Genomic DNA, 15,558 nt, shown 5'->3' on the forward strand with positions numbered 1-15,558 from the left:
ACTTGCTGAATATCCTCTATTACACCAGTCCTCATATTGCTGTACATTTTGCCTTCTACTGCCCTCCATTTTTCCTTTACGACTTGAACCCGAGCACTTCATCTTACCAAACTTTCCTCAGCGTTCACAACTTTTTAACCTTTTCTCCTAAATTTACCTTAACTGAGACCTTCACTAAAGGCACATTTAGATACTCATAGTCTTAGTCTTAATCTCAATTCCTGCCTTTAATGATTTCAGTATCTACGTAGACAGTCGTAACTTTGTCAGTTCTTGAACTCATTTCCAGTGACCTTTTCTTGACTGTGACTTACCTAGGCATTTAATTTTTAGGTCATACCATAGACCTCACTTTAACTGAAGCATGTAAACTCCCAAATCACCAAAGGTGCTGATCTTTCTGACAGAGTCCATTGTTCAGGCTTGTTTGTGCAGCTGTGCCAGCTAGTATTATATTCTGATACCTTATCTAAGCTACTGTCATAGAGTTGTAGCTGGTCATCCTGTTCTCTCTTCTTCGGATTTATCTTTTATATTTCTGTCTGATGATTTTTCTGGAGCATAAATCTGATTATTATATCTTGGTTAGAATTTTTCAAGGGTTTCCCATTACTGAGAAGATGAAATCCAAACACCCAGCCCTTCACAGCCTGATTCTGGATTTTATTAATTACTACCTCATATTCTGACCTTTGCCTGGCTTTCTTTGGCTAAATTGAAGTCTTTGTAGTTCCTTAAACATGTCTCTGTATTTAGCATATGATAATACTATTCCCACTTCACTGTGAAGCTTTCCTTGGTATTAAGGCTGTGTTCTTGTTAAGACTATATATATCTCCATTATAGTTCCTTTCTTTGAAAATATTTTATTTATTTAAGCGAGAAGGAGGGAGAGAGAGCATAGGGAGCAGCAGGCAGAGGAAGAAGCAGGCAGAGCAGGGAGCCCGATGTGGGGCTCAATCCCAGGACTCCTGATATTATGACCTGAGTCAAAGGCAGACACTTAACAGACTGAGCCACCCAGGCGCCCCTCCATTACAGTTCTTATCACAGTATAGTATCATTTCATATGTGTGCCTATTATAAGAATATGAACAGTAATGGATTTATTTACTCATGCATCCCTAGCATACAGAAGAATCCCAAAAATATTTGTCGACTTAATGTGCAACTCACACAAAGGAAGTAAAAATAGGAAAGAAAACCATTCTACCTTCCTAGTAGCCAAAAAACTAGTCTTTACTATTAAGTATACATTTTTGCACCATAATATTAGGAAATAGTAACAGACACCACTCATGTTGACAAAGCTACAATAAAATTAGTGTCGGTGATTTTTAATTGGTTCAATTCTTTTGGAAAAATTTGACTACATAATACGGAGAACTGTGAAAAATTATTTCAAGTGGTGATTGTAAAGATGAGATAAAAGTCAGATGTAAAATTGCACATACATTATATATACTTGTATTTTAAAATACATAATAAAAAGCCCAAGGAATATATATCACAGTAGTAGTAGTAGTGGTTTTATGATTTTAAAACTATGGGTAGTTTCCCCACTTTTGAAAGTATTTCTATTGTTATATTTTATGATTTAAAATGTATACAACTTACTCCAATATTTGGATTTTTTAAAAATGTAATTCTGAATCAAAATTCTAACATAAGAGCATTTGAACAGTTCTTAATATTTTTTTTGTCTTACCAAATGGCTTCTCAGGCTTGGGTCATAAGGGAAGGGATTTGTAGTTAAAAGTTGTTGTCGAGGTAAGGTATGTGAGGGCAGCATAGAATATTGATCGTTTCAGTAAGGTCATAAGTTTGAGTCATGTAGCAATTCATTTTAAGGATTTTAATAATAAATTTTCTGTTCTAAATGTTTTTTTTTTTTCTGTTTTAAGGTACCAGTTTTTGGAAGAAGCTTTTCAAAACCAGAAAGGTGCAATTGAGAATCTACTGGCTAAGCTTCTTGAGAAGAAGAATTATGTTCATTTTGCAGCTACTCAGGTGCAGAATAGGTAAGTGTGTTGCCTTAAAACCATAATTTCACTTAAAGAATTATTAAACTTAGTAGGTCAGTTTACATATTAAGCGTACATAGAAAACATATTTTTGGAAGGGTGAATGATAAAAGTTTGAGTTTGGATTATAATACTTGTTAAGTAAGATTTAATTCACCAGAATTTTGAATCCTCTTAAGTTACATCTTTGACCACTTTATAATCAACAAAACTCTCTAGACTTTGTAAAGCCTTAAATTACTGTGGAAAAAGCAATTAATACATGGAGAGTTGAATTACAAATTTTAACTCTGTGGAAGACATAGTGTAGAGGAGAAAGTATGAAAAGAATGGTGGATAAATTTACCTTCCCATCTGTAAAGCAAGAATTAAAAATACTATTTCTCTTAGTAGTAGTATTATAAGATGAATGTATAGCACAGTTTGTGGCACATAGTAAGCCCTCAGATTTTAACTATTGGTATTATTTTTATCAGTAATACCATCAACATTTAAAAATTTTATTCAGGTTCATTTCTAAATGAACTAAATTTATTGAAAAGTCAAGTTGGAGTAAGTTCCATAAATGAGTACATTAACGAGGTGAGGACTCTAGAAAGATGAACACCTGAAGCTGGTATAATTAAAATCTGTATATTCCTGAGGGTATGAATAGGGTTAATAAGTATTTGTTTTTCAGTTTCACAAATAATGAGACTTTTAGGTACTTCTAGAATATTTAAGTTAATTTTTGATGATTAAAATGATGAAAAATGACAATATTCAAAAATAATAAATTGATGAATGAATAGTATATTATATATTAGACTATAAGGTGGTAGAACTTTCATCTTAACTTTCATCTTAAGAAGTGATACCAAAAGAGAATAAAGGCTACTCTGAGGTATAGATCTAGAACAACATGGATTTGAATTGCGAGGGTCCACTTATGCAGATTTTTTCAATATATATAACGTTTTCTTTTCTCTAGCTAACTTTGATTGTAAGATTATAATATGTAATACATATAACATAAAACATGTTAAGCTGATTAAGCTCTATATGTTAGCAGGAAGGCTTCTGGTCAGCAGTAGGCTATTAGCTAAAGCTTTTGGGGAGTCAAAAGGTATACCTAAATTTTTTACTTCATGGGGGTAAGTGCTCCTAACCCCCACTTTGCCCAAGGGTCAACTGTATATCCCTACATTAATATATTGCATACACTATTTGTGGATGGTTAATTGTTATGAAAATGTCAGGATGTTTTAGTGATTCTGCTATGTTGTGGGTGATACTGGAGAGGGTGGTAGCTGTCTTATAAATAATAGATGAATATCCTTTTCAGAGAAAGATAGTTGATTCATAAGGCAGTCCCATATTTTTATACAGATATTTTGTACATATTTTGCATATGTGTTTCTGAATCAGTGTAGAGAAGTAGAACAAGAGATTTATGTGTTATAAAATTGCAGAGGGTTGGGGAGACTAATGATTTCATCTCCAGATTTATTTTAAAATATTGAAATCTCCAGTAATACTTCCCTTTAGATACTCTTTTATGATCTGTCTCCATTTTTTAAACGTACATTGATTTATTTCTTCACAATTGAACACATATAGACCTGCTTGAATCTAATGAGGATTTGACTATGGCTAATAGTTCTCTGTTTTTAGCATGTTCAATGATTTTAGTCTTTGGCTGAATCATTTTAAGTTGGAATCCTATATTATCAATAGTAATTAGCACTCTTATTTTTAAAAAGACATCTTCCACTTACTTTAGTAAGATAAGGACAGAATTGAATAAAATTTTCAAATAAGTACCCAAACAAGCGCTGATGTATAGACAAAGGAGGGAAAATTACATTATAATTACTCAGACTATATTAACGCTACTCAAATTTGAATTGGGCAAATAAAAGACATTTTTAGAGGTTGAAAGTATGGGAAGTAGTTTGTAAAGAAGTAGAATGTATAAAAGTTGAAGGCTACTTTCTTTGATTGTTTAACATTTTATGTATTTATATTGGTGGGATCCCTCTCCCCTATTCCATGAAATAGGTTATTAGCTATTTCATATCTGCAACTAAACCTTTCATTACCGAAATGGGAGCTTATGCCTATTCTAAAACATCTGGCACATTTTGTAAATGGATTGAAGTTGTTTTATACCCTTAATTCTGTACAGTAGGAAAACTGTTTTGGGAAGAACCTATTAGGGGGCAGGAGCATGTATCAGAACCCACATTTGAAGTGATTAAGTTATAAGAGAAAATAAATGCTTCAAAGCTTAATTCCTATTATTCCAACCAATAATTGCTGTTTGCAACATTGTTCTTTTGCACATTGTTCTTAAAAAGTGTTTAGTAGATCCAACATGCCAGATTTGACACTAGACAGCAATTGCTGATGTCAGATGTTTATATATCACATTCATGTCATAGAAACTAAAGGAGATTGCCATCTAGACTAATAAACTGGCCTTTATAAATTTAATTTAAAATTACTACATATTCCATTCTTTGTATAAATAACTTGTTTGGACCAAATTGAGTGCTCAGGTCTACCGAAACATAAGTTGTACATTTTGACAAAGGTTTAATTTTAATTACTCTCTTTAAGTGCCCAGTTGGATGAATTTCTGTAACAGTTGATGATTCAGAGACATAGGATAAATAACCTAATGATGCATTTCTCTTATTCAGGATAAAAGAAGTAAATGAGACTAACAAACGAGTAGAACAGGAAATTAAAGTGGCCATTTTCACCCTTATCAATGAAATTAATAAGAAAGGAAAATCTCTCTTACAGCAGCTAGAGGTACGGTTCAAAGCCAAAATAAAACAAAAACTGCTTCTGTTGCTCTTTAGCTGTTTTTAATGTTTATTGAAAGCTCTTTTAGAGTGGTTCGGGGGGGCATGGAAGTAAAGAAAGTTAAAAACATTTTTTAAAATTTCATTTTCTATTGGAAAATAGAGCTTTATTGAGTTAGTTAATTTGCAGTCCAATTTAATAATACTGATTTTAGCTGCATAAATTAGGAGATAGAGTTGTCCTCTTAGGAATGAAAGAATTATTACTAAAATGTTCTATAAACAAAGACAAAGCCAACCTGCTACATCCTCCCCTTCCCCGAGATAGGGCCACAATTTAATTTTTACATGTGAATGTGTATCCTTTGTGTGTTTCACTTTTCTTTTAAAAATATTCCACAGTTTTGCTAAAAATGGTGCTCATTTTGAAATTTATAAACATTAAACTTAATGATAATTTTGTTGTACTGTTTTTGTGTTGCATATTTTGAGATTAATATGTAGATAAAATTTTTAGATAAGAATCCAGTCAATTTGTGAAATCCAAATTAAGTTTTAAACAAAGCGTCCCCTCTACTGACCAGAGTTGATTGGTTTTCAAAATTTGGTGCTCTGTAGTAGGCTTAGATGATACAGGGTTGTGTTTTCTGCACCATTAAATGGTAGTAATTTAAACTATGTATTTGGTTTTTTTACTTCCATTACTATTAACCTCAAATTTTCCACAGTAGTTTTTTTTGTCTGTTTCATTCCTTCATAGACCATTGTAGAAATATTAGACACATAGTTACCTAGAAATGAAAAATTATGTTGGCAGTGTTATTTCTGAATTTTGTCTTTTGAAATACATTTTTTTTTTATTGAGACACAGTTGTGAGATTAAAAGTACTCTCACACATACTGTTAAAGTTGGAGGTCTCTTTCCTATTGTACATCCAGCTGATGCATTTAACTGTTAGATTTTTGTTTTCAAAAGGACTGTGAATGGAGAGTATTGAGCAGCAACTGTTTTTGATAGCCTTCTAAGTTACTGCAAGTACATTTTAAGTATAGGTCTAAAATAATGTTCTTAAACTGTTGCAAGAATTTTTGAGTGAAAAGATGCCTCTTAATACTAAAATATACAGAAATACCAAGTGATAAATCTGCCACATACTCCTAATATGCTGAATTTAAACAATAGATGTTTCCTAGTGTAATACGTTCTTAAACTTTGTAAAATAGAGGTTTTCCTAAGCTTTGTAAAAGGGATAATTTCCAGGGAAGTTGTGAATCAAGCTTCTATCAGTTGAATACTTTTGTCACCTGTTTTACATTACAAAATGAGCAATTTGTTTTCTTAGGGAAAAAAAATTGTCCAATAAATCAACTTGAGGCATTAAGAAAAGGATAAGTACCAAGTAGATAGGTTGTTTGGCATGCCAAATGTCAAAGTGTATATAGAACATCACCTGTTGCTTCTAGGAGTTTCATTCCCAGATAGTTTAACTTTACTTTGCAGCATTTCCCCCCCGAACTGGTCCTTCAACTCTTACTGACTTTCTTGTTCTTTTATGAACTTTTGTCGTTTTAAAAGTTTCACTAACTCTGCTCTTAGAACTTTCAAATTAGTTTCTCGTTTTGTCTTAAGTATTTAAAGGAGGAGATTTTAACTCCAGCTTCATGATGCACCAGTAGATGGCACTTGCAACACAAAATTTTCTTTGGTCTGAAAAGTACAGACTTGAGTGTATCGTATTTCTAAAGGTCAGCTCATTATGCCATAGAGTCTGTGTATTGCATCAGCCTAATAGATAGTGTTTTTAATAAGGACATTTTTATCTTCTGAAGGAAAAGAGAGACATCAGCTAACATTAATATCTGTATATGGAATGTCCCTTGTTAGCTTAGAGAACTTGAGTTTTAGGTCTGCTTTTGTTAGTGATTTTTTTTTTTTTTTGATCAGACACTCATTAAATAATGAGGTGCTTGTCAACTTACCTTAATTTTAAAAAGTAATGTAGGTATTCTGTTCATTTGCAATAAATATTGTGAGTTGAATTTTTCACATAGAATTTTTCATTGAATTCTTGTTTTGTTTCAGAACGTTACAAAAGAAAGACAGATGAAGTTACTGCAGCAGCAGAATGACATCACAGGCCTTTCCCGGCAGGTGAAGCACGTTATGAACTTTACGAACTGGGCGATTGCGAGTGGCAGCAGCACAGCACTACTGTACAGCAAACGACTGGTGAGACACATAGTATAGTATATTTATGGTCTTTAAGTTGACTTTATTAAGATATCCCCTTCAGGGAACTGCACTTGTATGAAGTATAGATTTTGTATTTTTGCAAGTGTAACCACCACCATGTTAAGATACAGAAAAATTCCACCACCCACCAAAGTTTCCTTGTTCCCCTCTACTCCTGACCCTAGGCAACCACTACTCTGATTTCTTTTATTTTCTAGAATTGCATATGAATGGAATCATACAGTATTTACCGACCTGAAGATACCTAGTATCATAATGTAGTTTATCACCAGAAATATCAGAAGTTCAAGCATGTACATGTGATTGCTTATATAGTTAGTCTTTTAAACACATACTTTCTCATCTGAGATTGACATATGGGGCTACATGAGCTTTTTATGTCTTTATCATTTGTGTTTTTGTGATAACTTATAATTTTTAAGACTAATGTGAATTTTTTCCCTTTAAGATTACTTTTCAATTGCGCCATATTTTGAAAGCACGGTGTGATCCTGTGCCTGCTGCTAATGGAGCAATTCGTTTCCATTGTGATCCCACCTTCTGGGCAAAGAATGTAGTCAATTTAGGTGAGAAATAATTAGCTTTATGAATGTAACTGGGAACAGTGAATTAGGAGGAGAAAACATCTCAAGCAAATTTTAAATACTTAAAGCTTCACTCTAACATGTAAATTTCTTGGGAAATATGTTCCTCATTGGAAACTCACTTGAGCTATGTTCATGACATCTATAAGGATGTTGAGAATCTCCTATGTGTAGATTTTAATAATGTGTATCGTTGCTAACGTTTCCTCCACATCTTTTAAAATTGATAATGACTATTTCATGTCAAAAACTTAGCAAACGGGGCTTCATTCTCTGGAGGAATTTATTAGATGTTTAGTAGTTTGCATATTAATTGTACCAAATTGTCCACTAGAGGAGGACTTCCAGGATGCTGATGTGTCTGAAAGTCATATACTGAGGAAGGTTTGAAAGATAAGAGTAGCTCTTTTCCACATGAAAGAGAAATGGACTTTACTCTTGTTACTCCACAGTGCAGATCTGCATATCATAGGTGAGGGTTACAGGGAGACAGACAAACAGCTTAATTTACAACAAAGGCGAAAAGCTTCCCGACAGTTAGAATTGTCTGCAGATTGAGTAAACTCACTTTCGGCATAGGTCCTCACCATTGGAAGTTGTAAAAGCAGAGGTGGATGAATTTCTGTAAAAATGTAGTCTTTGTGTATATTAAAATTTGGTTATAGCCTTAGATCAGGCATTGGCAAACTGTTTTTGTGTGGCATGGTAGCTAAGTTTGTTTTTTAAACAAACTTTAAACAAACATTTTAAAGGGTTGTAAAAACAAATGAAAATAAAAGAACATATGATAGATCTTATATGGCCTGCAAGACCTAAAATATCTGACGCATTAAAGGAAAGGTTTGCCAACTCTGCCTTATATCAGACCTTCCTAAAATTTGCTTTCTGTTCCTAGAAAACAGTGGGCTTTGTGAGAGGCAAGGAAAGTGTTCATTTTTAGAGACGTAAGTGGTTAAAACATTCCATGTTTCCGCAGACAGTTTTGGAGCAGTGTCATACTCTGCCCTGCAGGCTGTGGCAATTTGAAGGCAGATGGCATCAGCATTAGCAATCTTAGGTATCCTTGAATCAGTCTGGGAGACTTGATTTTGACTGACTGAATGGGCCTCTTCTGCAGATATCTCTTTCGGATTTTTAATTTTCTATGCATGTGTGTAAATGTAAATAAAGAATAAGGGCAGGTAATATATTATTCTGAAGAATCAAAAGTCAATTATTTGTCTTTGGACTGTTTCTGATTTTCGTTATCTCTAAACCTAGCTCCCATCTCTGCTGTACTGTCAGAAGCTTTGAGTGCTAATAGTTGTCAAAGGAAAGAGGAAAAGATAGTGACTAATCCACAAAGTAGATGATTTAATCATTTAAATGCAAATTATTCTCATTTTTTAAATCCTTCAGGTAATCTAGTAATAGAGAGTAAACCAGCTCCTGGTTATACTCCTAATGTTGTAGTTGGGCAAGTTCCTCCAGGGACAAACCACATTAGTAAAACCCCTGGACAGATTAACTTAGCACAGCTTCGACTCCAGCACATGCAACAGCAAGTATATGCACAGAAACATCAGCAGTTGCAACAGATGAGAATGCAGCAACCCCCTGCACCTGTATCAACAACCACAACAACAACACAGCAGCACCCTAGACAAGCAGCCCCACAGATGTTACAGCAACAGGTGAGTATTATTACATCATGGCACGATTGGCAAAAATTATGAAGGCCTCAGGATTACACTCTGTCCTGTAAGGATGCATTACACATTTCAGTGTTACCAACAGGAACAGAGCTCAATGGTTAGAGTTTAAATATTTGCTCTGGGTTTGGCAGGGATTTGGGGAAGATGTGAGAAAAGGTGTTAAATAAAATACTTAGCATGGGAAACGAAATTAACTCACTAGTACTACGGAGGAGCAAAAGATTTTATTCCTCCAGACCAGATACTTTTAGTTTTTCACATGTGGTTTTGGGCCAGAAGGCCAGATAGTTTTTGCCTAGGATCTGATAAGTTCTTACTTACGTACCTACTTACTTATTTATTTAAGAAGGGGTTGGGGGAGAGGGAATCTGGAGCAGATGCCACACTGAATGCAGAGTCCCACACAGGGCTTGATCCCACGACCCTGAGATCACAACCTGAGCTGAAATCAAGAGTCAGATGCTTAGCTGACTGAGCCACCCAGGCGCCCCAATCTGATAAGTTCTTTAGGTATTTGTTCAAATCATTTGTATCCCTGTATCTCTCCTGATCTCCCCTTCCCCATCCAAATCAAAACCATTAATCCAGGGTTGGATAAGTTAATGTTAATAGGCTTTAAATACACACACACATATACTGAGAGGAAGGGATTGGGGCTAGAGATGGGGCGAATGTGACTTACACTTTTTACTTTATGCCCTTCTGTCCTGACTGAATGATTTTTACCATAACATTTTATAATTGAAAGGTAAATTTATAAAAAATATTATTACATAAATGCAATTTCTGCCTTTTGTAGCCTCCGAGATTGATCAGTGTGCAAACAATGCAGAGAGGCAACATGAACTGTGGAGCTTTCCAAGCCCATCAGATGAGATTGGCTCAGAATGCTGCCCGAATACCAGGGATACCCAGGCACAGCGGCCCTCAGTATTCCATGATGCAGCCACACCTCCAAAGACAAGTATGCCTAGAGTTACATTTGTAAGAATCATACAATTTTAAAACTAAAAGACATCATGCTTCTTAATCAGTTGGTGTGGGGGGGTGCTGTGTGGCCATTGATACCTTTGAGAATTTGATTGATGCTGTGTATCTTCTTGTCCCAGAAAAATACACATACACATGAATTCAATTTTAAGAGCTTCTTTAATGGCATTCAACTCATTATATACTGTGGATTAAGAACTTCTAATCTAGTCTAACCAATTCATTTTACAGAAGTAAAAAACAAAGGAGCTTGTTATTTATCCATAATCACAAGAGGTAATGGTAAAGTCAAGATTAAAACCTTAGTGTCCTGAAATTGTTCCTCTAATGTTTTAATGCGGTATTTGGAACCTAATCTATAAAAGGGACTTTGAAAACAATAGAGCTATGCTATATGTTATTTAATTATTTAATCCCCCCTCCTTCTCTTTGCTTATTTTTCTTTTAAGTATATAGATGTGCCTGCTCTTAAAAATAAATGTATTTAGAAACATGTTTTCTAGTTTTTGCCTGAATAGCAGGTTATATTCGAATAGAAGTTTTGATTATAAAATCAGGCTACTTTTACATGTGATTTCTAGTTATAAAAGAATAAAGTTAATTTTATAATGTTATAGTGATATTTCTCAAAGCATCCTTTAATGACCATCAGAATGGCAGGGGTCATTGTCAGAAATAGATTCTGAACCATAGTTACTGAAGCAGAATTTCTAGGGGCAGAATACTTAGAAATAATAAATTTTTACTTAACTCTCAGATTAATCTGTATACTAAAGTTGGATAAACAGTCTCAGAGCAGTGGTCCTTCAACTTTTAAGCCCAAGTACCTCTGGAAAGACTTGAAAAATAAATACTCCTCACGTTTACAGTCGACATTTTAAAGTTCTATTACAAACTTAAGTTTAAATGGTTGCTGAGGACGTATTTTCTGGCATATTGTAAATATTGACTTTATAAAGTAAAACCTTTGTATCATTCTTATAAACAAATCCACTAGAATCCCAAATACTGTAGCAAGCTCTTTTTTGTTTTGTTTTGTTTCTTTTAAAGATTTTATTTATTTATTTGACAGAGATCACAAGCAGGCAGAGAGGCAGGCAGAGAGAGAGGGGGAAGCAGGCTCCCTGCTGAGCAGAGAGCCCAGTGCGGGGCTCGATCCCAGGACCTCAGGATCACAACCTGAGCTGAAGGCAGAGGCTTTAACCCACCAAGCCACCCAGGCGCCCAGCAAGCTCTTTTTTGAAGTCAAAATTTTATTGTCTTTTCTCCTTGGACTTGAATCGCTCTTCTGTTTTTTCTACAGAATTTTATCTTAATGTACTTACGTTTGATAGACTTACAGATCAGTTAGTTGCAGTTTTCTGTGGGAAAAATGTCTCTCAATTTTAAAAATTCTTAAATTTCCAGCGACAGTAAGACAATATATTAAGCTTAAAAAGATTTTTTTCAGGACCAGATTTTCATTACAATAATTCCTAAACAATTGTTTAAATAATGTAAATAAATTTACATTGTTTAAGAATACTAGGAAACATAAAAGTAAAATTCTTTTATGTATGCATTTCTTTATGAGATAGATGGAATCTTTTCTCCCTTCCTATTCATTTATATATCCTTGCATGTCTGTCACTTTTAGAGTAAGTTAGAATTCAACATTAATTTTCATTACTGTTTTTTTCTGGTTTTGTTTTCTCATGATCCTCAGGAAATTTGTTCACAAAAGCCTATATCTGGTAATTAAAAGAATTTTCTCATTTTCCTCAGTTGTTTGAACTTTTGTGGGTTATAAACAAATTCAAGATGAGCTTTTAGTACTGTTTCATAAATCTTTTTAATCATTTGACAGTTTCTTCAGGTCTTTGGTTTTTGTTGATCATCAGGTATCAGAACCCACTTACAGATCTGTTAGCAGGTTTTTGAGCTGGGTGCACGTTTTCATCAGTTTGACACTCAGCAGTTATTTTCTGCCCCAGACCGTATGCTAGATAAGATTAGGATTGGGTCAGAGTTATGCTGTTTTGAGGCTTGGGGGAGAAGGGTAATTGTGAAAGAAGTAGAGGAGGAGAACCTGTAGACTCTGGCACATTCTTAGGGAAATCAGGTTTTCTTTAGGGAAAAAGTACTTATGAAGGTTGAAGAAATGGACATTAATTTCCTTAAAGGTGTTAACATACCCATGTACCCGTTAGTATGTGGAAAGCCCTCAAGTATTATCAGGAGGCAGGTACACCCTTTGGAAGAGTGCAGAAGCTGCAGAATCAGGCTTCAGGGCTCCTACAGAAATCACTGGATGTTAGAATTTTAAGTGTTTAAATTTCTAATGATTTATTGATACATGTATAATTTGTTTCCCAAAGATTCTTTTGTCTATGTTACCTTAAAAGATGGTCCTCCTAATGGTTCCTCACAATGAGACAAGTGAGGTATTAACCACATTTCTAAATTACTGAGATGTGATGTACCTAAAGTCACAGAGTATTACAATCAGGAATTGGTGTCATATTTCTATTTATACATTCATTGTTTTTTCCTATACCTTTTCAGTTATACAATGCACAGTATTTTTTCACAATTATTTTTATTTTTAAAAAGACAAAAGTGCCAAAGAAGAATATAAATAGAGCAGTGGCTTTCCTGGTGTGATGTTTGAAACCTCTGGGGGCTTTCAGGTGATCTATTCATATATATATATCTTTGTTCCGAATTAACATTGTATCACCAGGTTGACAGGTGGAAAGTTATTGGCAAGGCTGCCTTTTCCTAACAACTACACAAAAATGAGTAGGAAAACGAAACACCCAAGTTTGAATTCTGATCTTTTTTTTGGAGTATAAGTTGGAGAAGGCTTGCTCTTTTTTTCCAGTTTTATTGATTAATAATTGACGTATATCACTGTATAAAGGCTTACAGCATAATGGTTTGATTTTACATATATTGTGAAATGATTGCCACAATAGGTTCTGCTAACATCCATCATGTTATATAGATAAAATAATTAAAATAATTTTTTTCCTCCTTAAAATAAGAACTCTTAGGATTTACTTTTTTTCTTTTCATATTTTTTATTTAAATTCTAGTTAGATAACATACAATGCAATATTGGTTTCAGGAGTAGAATTCAGTGATTTATCACTTACATACAACACCCAGTGCTCATCACAAGTACCCTCCTTTAATGCCCATCACCCACCTAGCCCACCCCCCTCCTCCACCCTTAGTTTGTTCTCTGTCTTTAAGAGTCTCTTATTTGTTTCCCTCTCTCTCTTTTTTTTTCCATTCTTTCCCCCCCCTTCCATATGTTCATCTGTTTTGTTTCTTAAATTCTACATAGAATGAAATCATATGGCATTTGTCTTTCTCTGACTGATTTTGCTTAGGATAATATGCTCTAGCTCTACCCACATCATTGCAAATAGCAGGATTTAATTCTTTTTGATGGCTGAGTAATATTTGTGTGTGTGTGTGTGTATGCGTGTGTGTTTATGTACCACATCTTCTTTAGGATTTACTTTCAACAACTTTCCTGTATATCATAAAACGGAGTTAAAACTGGTTGTATTGTACATGTCACATCCATAGAACTTTTTATCTCAAATGGAAGTTTGTACCTTTTCCCATTGACCACTTTCAGTTCCCCCTTCTCCCATCCTCTGCCTTTGGAAACCACAAATCTGAATTGTTTTTCTATGCAATTGCTTTGTTTTAAGATTCTACAGATAAATGAGATCATATAGTATTTGTCTTCTTCTGTCTTATTTTACTTAGCATGATGCTTTCAGGGTCCATGCATGCTGTGGCAAATGATTGCCTGTTTTTTTATGGCTGAATAATACTCTGTATACAAACACACACATAAACATTTTATACATGGACAGACCCACATACATACCATGCCTTCCTTGTCCATTCATCTGTGCATGGACACAGGTTGCTTCTGTGTCGTGGCTATTGTTAAGATAGTGTTTACTTCTTTGTTTCTCAGTCACAGGTGTCAAACATTTGTGAATCTTCCCTAAACTAAAAAGTGTTGTGAAGGTATAGTTCATATTAGTATATCTTGGCAGATCATGTAATGATAACATCTTTTTTCTTAACAGCACTCAAACCCAGGGCATGCTGGACCCTTTCCTGTTGTGTCAGTGCACAACACCACAATCAATCCAACCAGCCCTACTACAGCTACCATGGCAAATGCAAATCGAGGTCCCACCAGCCCATCTGTTACAGCAATAGAGCTAATCCCCTCAGTTACCAATCCTGAAAACCTTCCATCACTGCCAGATATTCCACCCATACAGGTTTGTATCTAAGTTGAATGAGAGATTTAAAACCTCATGTTAATTAAGGAGCTAAGGGTATATCTTTTCTTTTTTTTTTTTTCCTTTCCCTTCCCTTCCCTTTTCTTCCCTTCCCTTCCCTCTTCCCTCTTCCCTCTTCCTTCCCTCTTCCCTTTCCTCCTTCCTTTCTCCTTTCCCCTTTCATTTTTCAGGAGAAACATGTTTTGAAATTTCCAAAGAGTAGAGTATAATATTTGATTTTTAAAAGTTATATATGCTAAAACCAGCATGTTTCAGTATTTTAAAGTTTTAAGATACCGGCTTTGTTAATCTTTCTACCACTTGCCAACAGACAAACCTTGTGTTAGACAAAGTACTTGGTCTATAAATTTGGATCCAGAGAGGACATGCAGGACCGAAATGTGGTCATGTATTTGCCAGTCTTCTGTTAGGTCCAAAAGGGATGGTGCACCCCTTGTGCAAACAGGTTGGACTAAGAAAGGAAGAAGTTGGAAAGTCTAGAAATTCGGCACTTTGGTGGAGGTGGTGCATAATGAGAGAGAGAAAGTGATGGTGAAAAGTAGAAGATAAAAAAGGTGAAGGTCCTCTGAGGCTTCTGTCCTTTCCCCTGTACCATTTTCCTGAAGAAAAATATCTTGTAGTGCCTTCTGAAATTTCATGAATTCATTTGAATTAAAAGCATTTTATTTTTAATTTTTATTTTTTTAAGATTTTATTTATTTATTTGAAAAAGAGAGACACAGTGAGAGAGAAGAAACAAGCAGGGGGAGTGGGAGAGGAAGCAGGTTTCCTGCTGAGCAGTGAGCCAGACGCAGGGCTCAATCCCAGAACCCTGGGATCATTACCTGAGCCGAAGGCAGCCGATTAACCGACTGAGCCACCCAGGCACCCCTAGAAGAATTTGATTAAAAATTTTGGGTGG

General features: G+C 34.8%; 1 protein-coding gene across 2 annotated transcripts in view; it reads left to right on the forward strand.

The window, feature by feature from the left end:
- The window catches only part of TRIM33 (tripartite motif containing 33), a gene marked incomplete at its 5' end in the record, with an annotated part of 116,754 nt that overhangs the window by 79,812 nt on the left and 21,384 nt on the right, over positions 1-15,558 (forward strand). For both annotated transcript variants that reach the window (XM_080800817.1, XM_080800818.1), the window contains 7 exons: positions 1,905-2,021; positions 4,709-4,823; positions 6,900-7,046; positions 7,519-7,636; positions 9,053-9,327; positions 10,148-10,312; positions 14,436-14,636. In XM_080800817.1, the coding sequence (XP_080656943.1) occupies positions 1,905-2,021; positions 4,709-4,823; positions 6,900-7,046; positions 7,519-7,636; positions 9,053-9,327; positions 10,148-10,312; positions 14,436-14,636 (1,138 nt within the window). The remainder of the gene's footprint in view (positions 1-1,904; positions 2,022-4,708; positions 4,824-6,899; positions 7,047-7,518; positions 7,637-9,052; positions 9,328-10,147; positions 10,313-14,435; positions 14,637-15,558) is intronic.

The sequence above is a fragment of the Martes martes genome (assembly GCF_963455335.1).
Source record: "Martes martes genome assembly, chromosome: 4".
Taxonomy (NCBI): Eukaryota; Metazoa; Chordata; class Mammalia; order Carnivora; family Mustelidae; genus Martes; species Martes martes.